We start from the raw sequence: 19,544 nt of genomic DNA, 5'->3' as shown, positions 1-19,544 counted from the left end.
ACAGCTAGGCGTTGCGCAAACGACTACTGGCAACACCTATGCAGTCATATTCAGCTGGCCTCAGACACCGGAAACATCAGAGGAATGTATGATGGCATGAAGAGAGCTCTTGGGCCAACCATCAAGAAGATCACCCCCCTCAAATCTAAATCGGGGGACATAATCACTGACCAACGCAAACAGATGGACCGCTGGGTTGAGCACTACCTAGAACTGTACTCCAGGGAGAATGCTGTCACTGAGACTGCCCTCAATGCAGCCCAGCCTCTACCAGTCATGGATGAGCTGGACATACAGCCAACCAAATCGGAACTCAGTGATGCCATTGATTCCCTAGCCAGCGGAAAAGCCCCTGGGAAGGACAGCATTACCCCTGAAATAATCAAGAGTGCCAAGCCTGCTATACTCTCAGCACTACATGAACTGCTATGCCTGTGCTGGGACGAGGGAGCAGTACCCCAGGACATGCGCGATGCCAACATCATCACCCTCTATAAAAACAAAGGTGACCGCGGTGACTGCAACAACTACCGTGGAATCTCCCTGCTCAGCATAGTGGGGAAAGTCTTTGCTCGAGTCGCTCTGAACAGGCTCCAGAAGCTGGCCGAGCGCGTCTACCCTGAGGCACAGTGTGGCTTTCGTGCAGAGAGATCGACTATTGACATGCTGTTCTCCCTTCGTCAGATACAGGAGAAATGCCGTGAACAACAGATGCCCCTCTACATTGCTTTCATTGATCTCACCAAAGCCTTTGACCTCGTCAGCAGACGTGGTCTCTTCAGACTACTAGAAAAGATCGGATGTCCACCAAAGCTACTAAGTATCATCACCTCATTCCATGACAATATGAAAGGCACAATTCAACATGGTGGCTCCTCATCAGAGCCCTTTCCTATCCTGAGTGGTGTGAAACAGGGCTGTGTTCTCGCACCCACACTTTTTGGGATTTTCTTCTCCCTGCTGCTTTCACATGCGTTCAAATCCTCTGAAGAAGGAATTTTCCTCCACACAAGATCAGGGGGCAGGTTGTTCAACCTTGCCCGTCTAAGAGCGAAGTCCAAAGTACGGAAAGTCCTCATCAGAGAACTCCTCTTTGCTGACGATGCTGCTTTAACATCTCACACTGAAGAATGCCTGCAGAGTCTCATCGACAGGTTTGCGTCTGCCTGCAATGAATTTGGCCTAACCATCAGCCTCAAGAAAACGAACATCATGGGGCAGGATGTCAGAAATGCTCCATCCATCAATATTGGCGACCACGCTCTGGAAGTGGTTCAAGAGTTCACCTACCTAGGCTCAACTATCACCAGTAACCTGTCTCTAGATGCAGAAATCAACAAGCGCATGGGTAAGGCTTCCACTGCTATGTTCAGACTGTCCAAGAGAGTGTGGGAAAATGGCGCACTGACACGGAACACAAAAGTCCGAGTGTATCAGGCCTGTGTCCTCAGTACCTTGCTCTACGGCAGCGAGGCCTGGACAACGTATGCCAGCCAAGAGCGACGTCTCAATTCATTCCATCTTCGCTGCCTTCGGAGAATACTTGGCATCAGGTGGCAGGACTATATCTCCAACACAGAAGTCCTTGAAGCGGCCAACATCCCCAGCTTATACACACTACTGAGTCAGCGGCGCTTGAGATGGCTTGGCCATGTGAGCCGCATGGAAGATGGCAGGATCCCCAAAGACACATTGTACAGCGAGCTCGCCACTGGTATCAGACCCACCGGCCGTCCATGTCTCCGTTATAAAGACGTCTGCAAACGCGACATGAAATCGTGTGACATTGATCACAAGTCGTGGGAGTCAGTTGCCAGCATTCGCCAGAGCTGGCGGGCAGCCATAAAGACAGGGCTAAATTGTGGCGAGTCGAAGAGACTTAGTAGTTGGCAGGAAAAAAGACAGAGGCGCAAGGGGAGAGCCAACTGTGCAACAGCCCCAACAAACAAATTTCTCTGCAGCACCTGTGGAAGAGCCTGTCACTCCAGAATTGGCCTTTATAGCCACTCCAGGCGCTGCTTCACAAACCACTGACCACCTCCAGGCGCGTATCCATTGTCTCTCGAGATAAGGAGGCCCAAAAGAAAGAAAAAAGAAAAGGACTTCCATAGTTTCATAACTCTCTCTATGAAGGCGTTTCATTTGTGCTGTGTCTTGTTATTTACGTTTAATCTTATATCAATGGTCTTGTATTCTCGACTCGCTGAATAATAGAAACTTGTACGTCTATCTGTTGAGACATAGTTAAAGCTGTTAGAAAGAAATAAGGACTTCCATTATATTGTGCTTTTCTTTATCTCCGCATTTCGCAGCCATTGCATTACTTTTGAAGTAGTCACAGTTGTACTGTCAGGAAACATGGCCGCCAATTTACAAATAGAAAATTTTCACAAACAGTTTGAGGGATAAATATTGACTAGGAAAGGATAAACTTGCATTTGTATAGTGCCTTTTAAGGCAGCAAAACATCCTAAGATTCTTCACAGGAAAATTATTAAAATTTGGCACCCAATCACATAAGGAGATATGAGGACAGGAAGAGGTAGGTTTTAAGGAGTGTCTTGGAGAGGTTTGGGAAGGAATTTCAGAGCTTAGGGCCTAGACAACTGGAGGATGTTCAAGAGATAGGGATGGACGAGACCGTGAAGTGATTTGAAAGTGAGAATAAGAATTTTAAATTTGGAGTGTTGCCGAACTGCGAGCCAATATAGGTCAGCAAGCTCAGGGTTGACAAGTGAATTGACTTGTGCAAGTTAGGATATGGGCATAATGCAATAGTTTTGGATGATGCCAAGTCTATGGGGGTGAGGGTACAGGGGAAGGAAAAATATTGGAAGTGGCCAGCAGAGTGTTACAGGAGTAGAGTCTGGAGATAACAAAAGCATGGATGAGGATTTCAGCAGCATACTGGCTGAGACAAGAGTGGAGATGAGTGCTATTATGGAGATGCAAATAGGTGATCTTGGTGATGCAGAGGGTACGAGGTCAGAAGTTCAGCTAAGGTTCAGCTGGGACACCAAGGTTGTCAACAGTGTGTTACAGTTTCAGACAGTGACGAGGGAGGGGGTTGAAGTTGGTGGCTAGGGAAGCAAGTTTGTGGCAGCACAAGAGCTCACCTGCTCCTCTACAAATCATGACCGGCTCGATGGAGCTTTAGTTTAATGTCTTAACTGGAAAAGCAACATTTTCAACGATGTAGAATTCCCTCAGTACTTAACTAAAGTGTCAGGTGACATTATGTGCTCAAGTCTTTAGAATGGGTTCGAATTCACAACCTTCTGACTGAGGCAAACCAAGGCTGATAACCAAACAGCAACTGAAGCAGTGTGCTGAAAATGTTAATTTCACCCCGTCCCCCCCACCATGTTTTCATTGGATTAAGGGTTCTAAAAATACTAATCATAGTTTGTATGGATTGCTGTTCATCACTTTGAGTAGATGTTGAAAAGGGATAATAAATTAATACATTTTGTTTGTCTATAGGCTAAGGACGTTGCTGAAGAGGTCTTCCTTTCAACATTGGATTATTACAGTCTTGTGCAGTACAAAACTGTCCTAAGGTTTGCATACCAATTTTTATTTCAAAGCTGTAATTTAACTTTTTAACTTTGCAGTAGGACTGAAGAGACACCCAGTGGTAAAAGCTGACAGCACTAGCTTCTCTTTCATTTAGCGTCTTCACAGAATTGAAGAAATTTTCACTTGACAAGTTTTTGTTTGGCGAATTGCAGTATTATCTATCCTTTCTAGTCTTTTTTTCATATCCTTTTTATGTTTTTCAAATATCTATATAATCATAATAAATATTTGAAGCAGTGGAGATTAAAACAATGTGGACCAAGAGAGCACAGCAGTCCAGCAAAGAGCAAGCGCAGGTATATTGCACTGTATAGGAACAGGAGTAGGTTATTCAGCTCCTCTGTTTAAAAGCACATTTTGTAAGAACACAGTTTTTATTAGACTCCAGGTGTACTTTTTGAGAAAGTGTTAGATTATGACTTTCTGTTATATGATTCATCTCATCCACAAACACTTCTGATTGCTTGGCGTTCTGACTTGTTTGCTTTGTGTTCCTCAGTGTATTTCTGGCATTCCAAAGTACAGTTTAAGATGCTCAATCAAAATAACCAAAACATTTTTGGTAACTTTCTTTATTTTGCTTGCAGATCAAACTTGTCCTTCCTTATTCAAGCTGTGAATAGCCAAGGGAGGTTAGTATTGCTTTTGTGGTTAGCACTGTTTTCTAAATAATCTTTGGCTTTATATGTACAAACCATGGGCTAAATTTTTCACTGATGACTTTGAGTGGACCTACAATTTGTGTACTTGATTGTCAGTAAAGCTGAGTAGCGTAATTAGAGGATCTGTTTTTAAGAATGCAGTGTAACTTCAGCCTAATTATGCATTAGTTCTTAAATTCAGGTGTGGCCGTTTCAGATTTTGGGCGAGTTTTTGGAACTGTTCACAGTCTTCCTCAAGAATACATTTTGGGACAGGTCAAAGAGGATGTGTCATTATTGGGTGATAATAAAGAGACCAAAAGAGGATGAATAAGTAGCATTCAATTTTAATGTAGTACTATTTCATTTTCTGCTTTCTATATCACCATGTCTGGTGGCCTGGCCAAGATGGGGAGTTGCAAATGTGCAACTAGATGCGACCACTACAACAGCCTGTGTGATGCATTATGCACTCTTCTACCTTAATTTCTGCTGCTGCAGTTGTAAAAGAGGGGTGTAAAAGTAGTTGACACTAGTCAGTTTATTCATCATGACAGTTATTCCTGTCATTGATGTGCTGGAATGTTTTATGAATTCCAGTAAAACTTGAAGCCAGCGTTGTATTCATTTGCTCAAAGCTAATTTGCTCAGGAGCCATTGGAGGCAGTGTTTGTAGTCTGAAGCCATTGTGACTAGCGGAAGGTACTATGGGCTTTAATGGTAAATAAATTCGGCTTTTTAGCTGCCAGCTACCAATCTAAATGCTAATTGTTTTTGCAGCTTCTGAAATATTTCTTCACCTATTTCTTTGTAGGATCATCTCGTTGGATAGCCACACAAGCAAATTCCTCATTAAATCAGTAAGTTATTAATAATGTGTAGCATTTCTCTTTCTCATCCCTGCCATCTGTCAAAAAAAATGCACTTGTAAGTTTTAAAAATTTCTAAGACTGAACATGACCCCAAACTTTGAGGTGCAGCAAACAGTGAGGATGATGTGAACTGCCTGCACCAGGACATAGTTAGGCTAGCAGAATGGATGGAATTTAATGCTGACAAGTGTGAGGTGATGCATTTTGGCAGAAGGAATAGGGCGAGGCAATATATAAGTAATGGCACAGTTCTTAGGAGTGTGCAGGAACAGAGGGACCTAGGGCTGCATGTGCATCCATCTTTGAAGGTGGCAGGACATAATGAGAGAGTGATTAGTAAAGCATATGGGATCTTGAGCTTCATAAATAGAGGCATTGAGTATAAAGCAGGGAAGTTTAGCTGAATCTTTACAAAGCTCTGCTTAGGTCTCAACTGGATTACTGCATCCATTTGTGGGCACCACACTTTAAGAAGGATGTGAGGGCCCTTGAGAGGGTACAGAGAAGATTTACTGGAATGGTTCCGGGAATGGGGGATTTTAATTACAAGGTTAGGTTGAAAAAGCTGAGTTTGTTCTCCTTAAAACAAAGGAAATTGAGGGGTAATTTCAAAGAAATGGGCAAGATTATGACTAGCTTAGATCAGTTAGACAAGGAAAAATGGTTCCCATTAACAAATGGTACAAAGACCAGGGCAAACAGTTGGCAGGTTTTGGGGAAAAAGATGCAGGGGGAATAGGAGCAAGCTCTTTTTTTAACTCAATGGGTGGTAATGACCTGGAACTCGCTGCGCACAAGGGTGGTGGAAGAGGAAAGGATCAGTGACTTCAATAGGAACTTGGATGGCCACCTGAGTGAAGTAGACTTGCAGGGCTACAGGGATTAAGCTGGTGAGTGGGACTGACTGCACAGCTCTGTGGAGAGCCAGCATGAACTCGATGGGCCAAATGGCCTCCTATGCTGTAAATGACTCTGACAGGCTCACGAGCTACATTAATAACATTGTAATGATATTGTACACTTGGCTGTATTTCTGTTCTGGCCATCCAACATCTTCATGGTTTTTATTTCCGAATTTTATTTTAAACTGAATGCAATTACGGAATGCCCTACTCCTGTTGCTGATGTTCTGCAACTAAAGTTAATGACTTTGAGATTGCTTGCATGGAGATCTTGGGCTTCAACGGCTCACAACCAAGACAAAGAGGATGCTAAGTGATGTAATCTACTATTTGATGACTGTTGTTATGAAAATGAGGACAATCCCTCTGGATTGGAAACAAGCAGAAGTGCTATCTTTCAAATATGGGTAAATGGGTCACTGGAAAAGTTATTGAATTGATTGTGAGCACCAAAGTTGTGGAGTAGTCATAGGAAAATAACGTAGTAGGTGGCACAGTTTCAGAAGTGGCAGATGCTGCCTGACAAACTTCTTGAGTATTTTTAGCAAGTGATGCCACAAGTGGAATTGGAAAGCCCTATTCTGCAGTATATGTAGAATTTGAGCAATTTTTGATCAAGTTCTGGATGAAATTTCTTTTACACATTTTACGCATTGAAAACAAGTAAAACTTGGTGGTAGATCAAAAAATTGGCTGAAATAGAAAGCATAAGATACCAGTGAGGGAAATAATTTGAGCACTGTGTGGAATGACCCTGAGATTTATGTGTTGTCTGTGAATCCTGAACTGCGCCTACCCTTTAACTCCTTTTACTATTCATTCTTCTGGAGTGAGCAACACTGGATAGGCAATAAAACAGAAAATTCTGGGGATACTTAACAGGTCAGGCAACATCTGCGGCCAGATGAGAGTCAACATTTCGGGTCAGTGACCTTTCATCAGATCTGACAAAAGCTCATAGACCTGAAATGTCAACTCCGTTTCTCTCTCTCCACAGACCTTTTTTTATTTGTTCACAGGTTGTGGGCGTCGCTGGCTCGGCCAGCATGTATTGCCCATCCCTAATTGCCCTTGAGAAGGTGGTGGTGAGCTGCCTTTTTGAACTGCTGCAGTCCATGTGAGGTAGGTGCACCCACAATTGATCGAGCAACAATGAAGGAACGGCGATATAGTTCCCAGCCAGGTTGGTGTGTGGCTTGGTGGGGAACTTGCAGGTGGTGGTGTTCCCATGCATCTGCTGCCCTTGTCCTTTTAGGTGGTAGAGGTCACAGGTTGGAAAGGTGCTGTCGAAGGAGCCTTGGTGCATTGCTGCAGTGCATCTTTTAGATGGTACACACTGCTACCACTTTGCGTCAGTGGTGTTGAGAGTGCATGGGTTTCCAGTCTTACGGGCTGCTTTGTCCTGGATGGTGTCGAGCTTCTGGTGTTGTTGGAGCTGCACTCATCTAGGCAAGTGGAAAGTATTTCATCACACTCCTGACTTATGCCTTGTAGGCATTGGACAGGCTTTGGGGAGTCGGGAGGTGAGTTACTCGCTGCAGGATTCCTAGCCTCTGACCTGCTCTTGTGGTCACGGTATTTATATGGCTACTCCAGTTCAGTTTCTGGTCAATGGTAACCCCTATGATGTTGATGTTGGGGGATTCAGTGATGGTAACACCATTAAATGTCAAGGGGAGATGGTTAGATTCTCTCTTGTTGGAGATGGTCGTTGCCTGGCACTTGTGTGGCGCGAATGTTACTTGCCTCTTATCAGCCCAAGTCTGGATATTGTCCAGGTTTTGCTGCATTTCTAAACAGACTACCTCAGTATCTGAGGAGTCGCAAATGATGTTGTACATTGTGCTTTCATAGGCGAACGTTCCCACTTTTGACCTTATAATTGAAGGAAGTTGATTGTGTTATGACCGATCACTCCAGTGAAAGCCCCCAATCAAAATATAAGTTTCTGATTGTGGTGGGAGAAACGCACTGTTAATTCAATCCCGTCCCAGGTCGCCTAACATATCCTTTTACACTTTACAAATTAAAGAAAGACCCACCAAGTTGAACCATCTATTAACCCCCGAATGAGGCTAACCAAACCAGGTATCTTTAATCAACAAATTAACTGTTTAATTAGAAAAACTAAATTCTTAAACACTACGAAGATATAACCAACATTTAAAATTTAAAAAAAAAAACTTGGGTCCTTGTAAATTTACTGTCCAATGTTGCTTGAAGTCCTCATAGCTGTCCGATGGGGAAAAAAGGTTCTACCACATTAGAACAGTCTGTAGTCTAACTCCAGCAGTAAGTGATGCTTCCTTTTTTTAGCAAAATATAACAATTAACAACTTGCAAACGCTTTCAATGGAATCAGTCTGACTTCAGAGTTTTTGAGGGATAAAAGATTGTCACAGTCTAACTTCCCTTAATTCACTTCAAATTATCAGAGATCTCCTTTTTGGCTTGACTTTTTTTTTTAGAATTTTGAGAGATAATAATTAAACAGATTACAGTTCTCTTCCTTCAGTTTAAATGGCTGAGAGCTTTTTTTTCAGGTGCTAACACCACAGCTGTCTGTGTTTTTTGTTAGAACAGATTTTCTTCAACTAAAAAGTCAGTTCAAAATTGAATTGAAACAAATGTGTCGTGTGTTGCTCAATCCATGTGGCTATATCCATGGTAATGAGAATGCATCCTTTGAATCGCAGTCTCCGAATGGCAGTATCCAATGCAACGGAAATACACCTTTCTGTAGCTCCTGAGGCTTGCTGGTTCTGAAAGCAATACTGATCCTTTGCAAGCCTTAAAGGTAAACTGCATATTCCCCAGAGAAAAAAAAACTACAGGACCATGACAGATGGGACCCGCATACTACCTGAGGAAGTCCTGCAGTGATGTCCTGGAGCTGAGATGATTGACCTTCAGCAACCACAAACATCTTCCTTTGTGCTAGGTATGACTCCAACCAGCGGAGGGTTTTCCCCCTGATTCCCATCAACTCCAGTTTTGCTAGGGCCCCTTGATGCCATACTTGGTCAAATGCTGCCTTGATGTCAAGGGCAGTCACTCTCACCTCACCTCTTCAGTTCAGTCCTTTTGTCCATGTTTGAACCAAGGCTGTAATGAGGTCAGGAGCTTAGTGGCCCTTAGCAGAACTCAAACTGAGCGTCAGTGAGCAGGTTATTATAAAGCAAGTGCTGCTTGATAACGCTGTCGACGACACCTTCCATCGCTTTACTGATTGAGAGTAGACTGATGGGGCAGTAATTGGCTGAGTCGGACTTGTCCTGCTTTTTGTGTGCAGGACATACCTGGGCAATTTTCCACATTGCCGGGTGGATGCCAGTGTTGGAGCTGTACTGGAACAGCTTGGCTTGGGGCGCAACAAGTTCTGGAGCACTGGTCTTCAGTACTATTGCTGGAATGTTATCAGGGCCCATAGCCTTTGCAGTATCAAGTGCCGGCAGTTGGTTTTTGATATCCCGCGGAGTGAATTGAATTGGCTGAAGTCTGGCATCTGTGATGCTGGGAACTTCAGGAGGAGGCTGAGATCGATCATCCACTTGGCACTTCTGGCTGAAGATTGTTGCAAATGCTTCAGCCTTATCTTTCGCACTGATGTGCTGGGCTCTCCCATCATTGAGGATGGGGATATTTGTGGAGCCACCTCCAGATATTGTTTAATTGTCCACCACCATTCACAACTGGATGTGGCAGGACTATAAAGTTTAGATCTGATCTGTTGGTTAAGGGATCGCTTAGCTTTGTCTGTCACAGACTGCTTTCAGTGTTTGGCATGCAAGTAGTCCTGGGTTGTAGCTTCACCAGGTTGACACCTCATTTTGGGGTATGCCTGGTGCTGCTCCTGGCATGCCCTCCTGCACTCTTCTTTGAACCAGATTTGGACCCTCAGCTTGATGATAATGATAATGGGAGATATGTCGGGCCATGAGGTTACAGATTGTGGTTGAGTACAATTCAGCTGCTGCTGATGGCCCACAGTGCCTCATGGATTCCCAGTTTTGCATTGCTAGATCTGTTTGAAATCTATCCTATTTAGCACAGTGGTAGTGCCACACAACACGATGGAGGGTATCCTCCATGTGAAGACGGGACTTTGTCTCCACAAGAACTGTGCGGTGTTCACTCCTACCAATACTGTCATGGCAGGCAGATTGGTGAGGATGAAGTCAAGTACATTTTTCCCTCTTGGTTCCCTCACCACTTGCCATAGACCCAGTCGAGCAGCTATGTCCTTTCGGGCTTAGTCAGTAATGGTGCTACCGAGCCACTTTTGGTGATGGACATTGAAGTCTCCCACCCACAGTACATTCTGCGCCCTTGCCACCCTCAGTGCTTTCTCCAAGTGCTGCTCAATGTGGAGGAATACCGAGTCATCAGCTGAGGGAGGGCGGTCGGTGGTAATCAGGAGCAGGTTTCCTTGCCTATGTTTGACCTGATGCCATGAATCTTCATGGGATTTGGAGTCGATGTTGAGGACTCCCAGGGCAACTCCCTCCTGACTGTATGCCACTGTGCCTCCACCTCTGCTGGATCTGTCCTACTGGTGTCCGGGACATTGTCTGCAAGGTATGATTTGGTGGGTATGACTATGTCAGGCTGTTGCTTGACTAGTCTGTGGGACAGCTCTCCCATCTTTGGCACAAGCCCCCAGATGTTAGTAAGGAGGACTTTGCAGGGTCGACAGGGCTGGGTTTGCCTTGGTCGATGCAGGGTGGTTCGGCCGGTTTCATTCCTTTTATTGACTTTGTAGCAGTTTGATACAATTGATTGGCTTGCTAGGCCATTTTCGAGGGCATGTAAGAGTCAACCACATTGCTGTGGGTCTGGAGTTACATGTAAGCCAGACCAGGTAAGGACAGCAGATTTCCTTCCCTAAAGGGCATTACTGAACCAGATGGGTCTCTACAACAATCGGCAATGGTTTCGTGGACATCATTTGATCAGCTTTTAATTCCAGTTTTATTAATTGAATTCAAATTCCACTTCTGCTGTGGTGGGATTTGAACCCATGTCTGCAGAGCAATACCCTGGGTCTCTGGGTTACTAGTCCAGTGACAATACCACTACGCCACCACCTCCCTGTTAAGTATCTCCAGAATTTACAGTTCCGAAGAAGGGTCACTGACCCGAAACGTTAACTATGTTTCTCTCTCCACAGATGCTGCCAGACCTGCTGAGTATTTCCAGCATTTCTTGTTTTTATTCCATAACTTACTGTTTTTGTTTCATGTTTACATCATCTGTAACACTTTGCTTTTGTATCACTGGATAGGCAACATTTGTTGCTCATCAAACCACTATAGCGGAGTCATTCAAGACTAGGAGTGGCAGGACCTTAGTCAATTAGTTGGGTTTTTACAATGATCAAACAACTTTGGTGTTCATTTTTCTGGTAGTACCAAATTTATATAATTCAATTTCATAACGTGCCCTGATGTGATTGGCCTCTTGGCTGCCAGTGTAGTACTGTGACCACAAGGCTACCATGCCTATTGAAGTTTTACCATTTAGTGCATGTTTCCTACTTACTTTCTCCTCTAAAATATATTGCCCCTCATTGCTTTGCATTTGTATTTATTTGACATCTGTTTTCCTAAGCCGGCAGCCTGTCTGCTGTTCTGTCTTGGCTTATAGTTTTCTTCACAGTTAACTGCTTCCTATTTTTATATTAAAAACAGAAAATGCTGGAAATGCTCAGTAGATCAGACAGCATCTGTGAAGAGAGCAATGTTTAACATTTCTGATGAAATGTAAACATTAATGTTAACTCGGTTTCGCTCCACATACACGGCCTGACCTGCTAAGCTTAGTATTCCTAGCAATTTCTGTTCTTATTTCAGATTTCCAGCATCTGCAATATTTTGCTTTTGTATTAGCTCCCCATTTTTGAGTTTGTATTCTGTGATATTGTTGCTTGTAATTTCGAACAAGCTCCAGATGTGTTTGAACGATTTTTAGAAGTTATTTCTGTTGAATTCTATAAGCAAACTAGAATCATTTCACCTGGAGATACCACTGTAACTTGCAGGGCTGGAGACCAAGAGTTGGAAAGTAGGATTAGGCAGTGCAGCTCTTTCTTGGCTGGCACAGATGTGATGGGCTGAATGATCTCTTTCTGTGCTGTAAATTTTCTATTTCAAGTTTTAAATTAATTTGTCTTCTCTTCCCCACCCCTACTCCAGCAAATCAACCTTGAGGGGAGCTTTCTTTTCCTTCCTTATATGTTAGTGTGGGTGGTGGGATTTGTGGAGTAATTACCTATTTCGGGATGCTATTATAGCTAGGTCCCTGTTAGTCCATCTCTGAAAGTATGGATCACTGGATAGTAATTGAACTCCAAGCTCCAGTTAATTTTTTTTTTTGTTGTGTCTTATTGTGGCTTGAGTTTGGGTAACTGAGTGGTTTCCATTTTTGTTTTGTATTTCAGGCATCCATGACTGTGTATGACATTCCAGATTTAACAGGTGGAAAAGGGACTCTAGGGTCCATAGTGTTTGCTGAATCATTCTTGGAATCAAAGCTGTTTCTCAAAGAAAATGGTAAGTGGAATAATGTCAGATGAGTTAATTTCTCAGCTTGTTTCAGTCAAGAAGTATTGAAAATGAGGAATGCTTTCGAAGAAATTGTGACAAGATAGGTCACTAATACTGGGGACATGGTATATCTATGGATGTTGTCTACATGGACTTCCAGAAGACATTTTATAAGAATTTGCACAAGAGATTATTAGCAAAAATAAAAGCTCATGGAATTGGAGGTAATCTTGTGATGTGGGTTGGTCATGATTTAAGAACATAAGAAATAGGAGCAGGAGTAGACCAGATGGCCCTTCGAGCCTGCTCTGCCATTCAGTCTGATCATGGCTGACCTTTTGCCTCAACTCCACTTTTCTGCCTGCTCTCCAAATCCCTTAATTCCCCGAGACACCAAAAATCAGTATCTCCGCCTTAAATATACTCTAGGATGGAGCAGCCACAATTCTCTGGGGCAGAGAATTCTGACAATTCACAACTCTTGGAATGAAGTTTCTCCTCATCTCAGTCCTAAATAATCGACCCCTTATCCTGACCCTGTGATCTAGATTCTCCATCCAGAGGAAACAATCTCTGTCAACCTGTCAAGCTTCTTCAGAATCTCCTATGCTTCTTCATAGGACAACCCTTTCACCCCAGGAACCAATCTAGGGAACCTTCGCTGTACCGCCTCCAATGCAAATATATTCTTCCTTAAATATGGAGACTTAAACTGCATGCACCAGATGTATATTCACCAAAGCCCTGTACAACTTCCTTAATCTTGTACTTCAGTCCCCTTGCAATGAAGGGCAACATGCTATTTGCCTTCCTAATTGCTTGATGTACCTAATTTTGTGTTCCTTGTACAACTATACCCAAGTTTCTCTGAATATCAACATTTAGAAGTTTCAGGAAGTATTCTGCTTTTCTATTCTTACCACCAAAGTGCATAACCTCTCACTTCCCCACATTATGCTCCATCTGCCACCTTGTTGCCCATTCACTTAATCTGTCCATATCTCTTTGCAGCCTCTTGATCTCCTCACAAGCTGACATTCCCACCTAGTTTTGTATCATAAGCAAGCTTGGATACATTACTCTCAGTCTCTTCAATTAAGTCATTAATATAGTTTGTAAATAGCTGTGGCCCCAGCATTGACCCTTACGGTTTGCTCGAATTCCACTTCTTCTTTGGCCTCCTTATCTCGAGAGACAATGGTTAAGCGCCTGGAGGTGGTCAGTGGTGTGTGGAGCAGTGCCTGGAGTGGCTATAAAGGCCAATTCTAGAGTAACAGGCTCTTCCACAGGTGCTGCAGAAAAATTTGTTTGTCGGGGCTGTTACACCGTTGGCTCTCCCCTTGCGCTTCTGTCTTTTTTCCTGCCAACTGCTAAGTCTCTTCGACTCGCCACACTTTAGCCCCACCTTTATGGCTGCCCGCCAGCTCTGGCGAACGCTGGCAACTGACTCCCACGACTTGTGATCAATGTCACAGGACTTCATTTCGCGTTTGCAGACGTCTTTAAAGCGGAGACATGGACGGCCGGTGGGTCTGATACCAGTGGCGAGCTCGCTGTACAATGTGTCTTTGGGGATCCTGCCATCTTCCATGCAGCTCACATGGCCAAGCCATCTCAAGCGCCTCTGACTCAGTGTGTATAAGCTGGGGATGTTGGCCGCATCGAGGACTTCTGTGTTGGAGATACGGTCCTGCCACCTGATGCCAAGTATTCCCCAGAGGCAGCGAAGATGGAATGAATTGAGACGTCGCTCTTGGCTGACATAGGTTGTCCAGGCCTCGCTGCCATAGAGCAAGGTACTGAGGACACAGGCTCGATACACTCGGACTTTTGTGTTCCGTGTCAGTGCGCCATTTTCCCACACTCTTTTGGCCAGTCTGGACATAGCAGTGCAAGCCTTTCCCATACGCTTGTTGATTTCTGCATCCACAGACAGGTTACTGGTGATAGTTGAGCCTAGGTAGGTGAACTCTTGAACTACTTCCAGAGCTCAGTCGCCAATATTGATGGATGGAGCATTTCTGACGTCCTGTCCCATGATGTTCGTTTTCTTGAGGCTGATGGTTAGGCCAAATTCGTTGCAGGCAGCTGCAAACCTGTCGATGAGACTCTGCAGACACTCTTCAGTGTGGGATGTTAATGCAGCATCGTCAGCAAAGAGGAGTTCCCTGATTAGGACTTTCCGTACTTTGGTCTTCGCTCTTAGACGGGCAAGGTTGAACAACCTGCCCCCTGATCTTGTGTAGAGGAAAATTCCTTCTTCTGAAGACTTGAACGCATGTGAGAGCAGCAGGGAGAAAAAAATTCCAAAAAGTGTGGGTGCGCGAACACAGCCCTGCTTCACCCCACTCAGGATAGGAAAGGGATCTGATGAGGTGCTGCGATGTTGAATTGTGCCTTTCATATTGTCATGGACTGAGGTGATGATACTCCGTAGCTTTGGTGGACATCCAATCTTTTCTAGTAGTCTGAAGAGACCATGTCTGCTGACGAGGTCAAAGGCTTTGGTGAGATCAATGACAGCAATGTAGAGGGGCATCTGTTGTTCGCGGCATTTCTCCTGTATCTGGCGAAGGGAGAACAGCATGTCAATGGTCGATCTCTCTGCACGAAAGCCACACTGTGCCTCAGGGTAGACACGCTCAGCCAGCTTCTGGAGCCTGTTTAAAGCGACTTGAGCAAAGACTTTCCCCACTATGCTGAGCAGGGAGATTCCACGGTAGTTGTTGCAGTCACCGCGGTCACCTTTGTTTTTATAGAGGGTGATGATATTGGCATCGTGCATGTCCTGAGGTACTGCTCCCTCATCCCAGCACAGGCAAAGCAGTTCATGTAGTGCTGAGAGTATAGCAGGCTTGGCACTCTTGATTATTTCAGGGGTAATGCTGTCCTTCCCAGGGACTTTTCCACTGGCTAGAGAATCAGTGGCATTGCTGAGTTCCGATTTTGTTGGCAGTACGTCCAGCTCATTCATGACTCGTAGAGGCTGGGCTACATTGAGGGCAGTCTCAGTGACAGCATTCTCCCTGGAGTACAGTTCGAGGTAGTGCTCAACCCAACTAGTTACAGCCTATCAACTTGAAAATGTCCCATTTATCCCGACTCTCTGCTTCCTGTCTGTTCACAAATCTTCTATCTATGCTAATATATTATCCCCAACTCCATGAGCCCTTATCTTGCATGTTAGCCTTTTCTGTGGCACCTCATCAAATGCTTTTTGGATATCCTAGTATATTACATCTACTGGTTCCCCTTTACCTACCCTACCGGTTACATCATCAAAAGCTGTAATCAGTTTGTCAAACATGATTTCCCTTTTGTAAAACCATGTTGACTTTGGTACAATGATTTTCTAAGTGCATTGTTTAGACTTCTGTAATAGATTCCAGCATTTTCTAGATGACTGATGTCAGACCAACTGACTTGCAGTTCCCTGTTTTCTCTCTCCTTCATTTGTTGAGTAGCAGTGTTAAATTTGCAAACTTCCATTTTGCTGGGAACGCGATAGAATGTGGGGAATTTTGGAAAATCGTATCCAGTGCATCCACTATCTCTTCAGCTACCTCTTTTAGAATCCCAAGATGGAGGCTATCAGGTCCTGGGAATTTCATCTTTTAATCCCTTTAAGTTTCTCCTATACTTTTCATCTGCTGATTATTACCTTAAGTTCCTCACTTTTATTGGTCCCTTGGTTACCCTCATTTGTGTCTTTTACTGTGAAGACAAACACAGAATAATTGTTCACTGCCTCTTCCATTTTCTCATTTTCTCCATCATAATTTCTCCTGTCTTTTTCCTCTAGGGAACACTGTTAATTTTAGTCACTCTTCCTTTTTATATACTTGTAAAAGCTCTTCCAATCTGCTTTTCTATTCCTGGCTGGTTTACTATACGTACCATAGATATATTCTGTATTTTCCCTTTTTTATCAACTTTTTGGTCTCTCTTTAGTTTTCTAAAACATTACCAATTCTCAGACTTATTACTATCCTTTGCAACATTGGAAGCCTCTTTTAACCTAATACTATCCTTAACTTCCCCAGTAAGCCATGGATGCATCTTTCTTGCTGAATTTTTGTTTTCTAATAGAATGTATTTGTTGACGTTATATCCAACTCGAAATGTCAGCTTTTTCTTTTTCTCTTTTTCTTTTTTCTCTCGCTTCTTCTCTCTCTCTCTCTCTCTCTTTTCTCTCTCTCTCTCTCTTTTTCTCTCTCTCTCTCTCTCTCTCTTTTTCTCTCTCTCTCTCTCTCCTCTTTCTACTCTCTCTCTCTTTTTCTCTCTCTCTCTCTTTTTCTCTCTCTCTCTTTTTCTCTCTCTCTCTCTTTTTCTCTCTCCTCTCTCTTTTTCTCTCCTCTCTCTCTTTTTCCTCTCTCTCTCTCTCTTTTTCTCTCTCTCTCTCTTTTTCTCATCTCTCTCTCTTTTTCTCTCTCTCTCTCTTTTTCTCTCTCTCTCTCTTTTTCTCTCTCTCTCTCTTTTTCTCTCTCTCTCTCTTTTTCTCTCTCTCTCTCTTTTTCTCTCTCTCTCTCTTTTTCTCTCTCTCTCTCTTTTTCTCTCTCTCTCTCTTTTTCTCTCTCTCTCTCTCTCTCTCTCTCTCTCTCTCTCTCTCTCTCTCTCTCTCCCTCTTTTCTTTCTCCTCTCCCCTTTTTCCTTCTCCCTCTCCCTTTTTCCCTCTCCCTTTTTCTCCCTTTTTCCCTCTCCCTCTCCTTTTTCTCCCCTTTTTCCCTCTCCCTCTCCCTTTTTCTCCCTTTTTTCCCTCTCCCTTTTTCCCTTTTTCCCTCTCCCTTTTTCTCCCCTTTTTCCCTCTCCCTTTTTCTCCCCTTTTTCCCTCTCCCTCTCCCCTTTTTCTCCCCCTTTTTCCCTCTCCCTCTCCCTCTTTCTCCCCTTTTTCCCCTCTCCCTCTTTCTCCCCTTTTTCCCTCTCCTCTCCCTCTTTCTCCCCTTTTTCCCTCTCCCTCTCCCTCTTTCTCCCCTTTTTCCCTCTCTCTCTTCATAGATTTTTTTTTGTATTCGTTCATGGGATGTGGGTGTCACTGCTAGGCCAACATTTATTGCCCTTGAGAAGGTGGTGATGAGCTGCTGCCTTGACCGCTGCAGTCCTTCGGTGCAGATAAACCCACAGTGCTGTTAGTAAGGGAGTTCCAGGATTTTGGAACGGCAAGATAGTTCCAAGTCAGGATGATGTGTGGCTTGGAGGGTAACTTGCAGGTGGTGCCCTTGTCCTTCTGGGTGATAGAGGACGCGGGTTTGGGAAGGTGTTGATGGAGCCTTGATGAGTTGCTGGAGTGCATCTTGTAAATGGTACACACTGCTGCCAATGTGAGTTGCTGAAGGGAGTAACTATTGAAGGTGCTGGATGAGGTGCCAATCAAGCCGGCTGCTTTGTCCTGGATGTTGTCAAGCTTCTTGCGTGTTGTTGGAGCTGCACGCATCCAGGCAAGTGCAGAGCATTCCATCACACTCATACCAGAAATGTTGGCTGAGTGAGAGAGAGGAACTGAAAGAAATCAGTATTAGTAGAGAAATGGTGTTGGGGAAATTGATGGGATTGAAGGCTGATAAATCCCCAGGGCCTGATGGTATGCATCCCAGAATACTAAAGGAAGTGGCCCTAGAAATAGTGGATGCATTGGTGGTCATCTTCCAAGATTCTACGGACTCTGGAACAGTTCCTCCAGATTGGAGGGTAGTTAATGTAACCCCACTATTTAAAAAGGGAGGTAGACAGAAAACAGGGAATTATAGACCAGTCAGCCTGATGTCAGTCGTGGGGAAAATTCTAGAGCCCATTATCAAAGATTTTATAGCCGAGCACTTAGAGAACAGATAGAATCGGGCAGAGTCAGCATGGCTTTACGAAAGGGAAATCATGCTTGACAAATCTTCTAGAATTCTTTGAGGATGTAACTAGTAGAGTTGTTGAGGGGGAGCCAGTGGATGTGGTTTATTTGGACTTTCAGAAGGCTTTTGACAAAGTCCCACATGTAAAATCAAAGCGCATGGGATTGGGGGTAGTGTATTAGAACATGGAACACAGAACAGAACTGGCCCTTCAGCCCACGATGTTGTGCCGAACCTTTAACCTACTCTAAGATCAAACTAACTACCTACCCTTCATTCTACTGTCATCCATGTACCTATCCAAGAGTCGCTTAAATGCCCCTAATGTATCTGCTTCTACTACCACCGCTGGCAGCGCATTCCACGCACCCACCACTCTCTGTGTAAAGAACCTACCTCTGACATCTCCCCGAAACCTTCCTCCAATCACCTTAAAATTATGCCCCCTGGTGATAGCCCTTTCCACCCTGGGAAAAAGTCTCTGACTATCCACTCTATCTATGTCTCTCGTCATCTTGTACCCCTCTATCAAGTCACCTCTCATCCTTCTTCGCTGCAATGAGAAAAGCCCTAGCTCCCTCAATCTTTCTTCGTAGGACATGCCTTCCAGTCCAGGCAGCATCCTGGTAAATCTCCTCTGCACCCTCTCCAAAACTTCCACATCCTTCCTATAATGAGGTGACCAGAACTGAACACAATATTCCAAGTGTGGTCGAACCAGGGCCTTATAGAGCTGCAGCATAACCTCGCGGCTCTTAAACTCAATCCCCTTGTTAATGAAAGCCAACACACCATACGCCTTCTTAACAACCCTATCAACTTGGGTGGCAACTTTGAGCGATCAATGGACATGGACCCCAAGATCCCTCTGTTCCTCCACACTACCAAGAATCCTGTCTTTTAAGCCTGTATTCTGCATTCAAATTCGACCTTCCAAAATGAATCACTTCACACTTTTCCAGGTTGAACTCCATCTGCCACTTCTCAGCCCAGCTCTGCATCCTGTATTGCCATGGATAGAAAATTGGTTGGTGGACAGGAAACCAAGAGTCGGGATAAATGGGTCTTTTTCCGAATGGCAGGCAGTGACTAGTGGGGTACTGCTGGGACACTAGATGTTCACAATATACATTACTGATTTAGATGAGGGAACTAAATGTAATAT

General features: G+C 44.1%; 1 protein-coding gene across 2 annotated transcripts in view; it reads left to right on the top strand.

Moving 5' to 3' along the window:
- dnaaf9 (dynein axonemal assembly factor 9) overlaps positions 1–19,544 on the top strand; it is a 265,646-nt gene that overhangs the window by 77,972 nt on the left and 168,130 nt on the right. For both annotated transcript variants that reach the window (XM_068028730.1, XM_068028729.1), the window contains exons 14-17: positions 3,484–3,560; positions 4,167–4,211; positions 5,035–5,080; positions 12,434–12,545. In XM_068028730.1, coding sequence (XP_067884831.1) covers positions 3,484–3,560; positions 4,167–4,211; positions 5,035–5,080; positions 12,434–12,545 — 280 coding nt within the window. The remainder of the gene's footprint in view (positions 1–3,483; positions 3,561–4,166; positions 4,212–5,034; positions 5,081–12,433; positions 12,546–19,544) is intronic.

This window comes from Heterodontus francisci, chromosome 1 (genome assembly GCF_036365525.1).
Source record: "Heterodontus francisci isolate sHetFra1 chromosome 1, sHetFra1.hap1, whole genome shotgun sequence".
In the NCBI taxonomy this organism is placed as follows: Eukaryota; Metazoa; Chordata; class Chondrichthyes; order Heterodontiformes; family Heterodontidae; genus Heterodontus; species Heterodontus francisci.
This window is presented reverse-complemented; position numbering and strand designations above follow the sequence as displayed.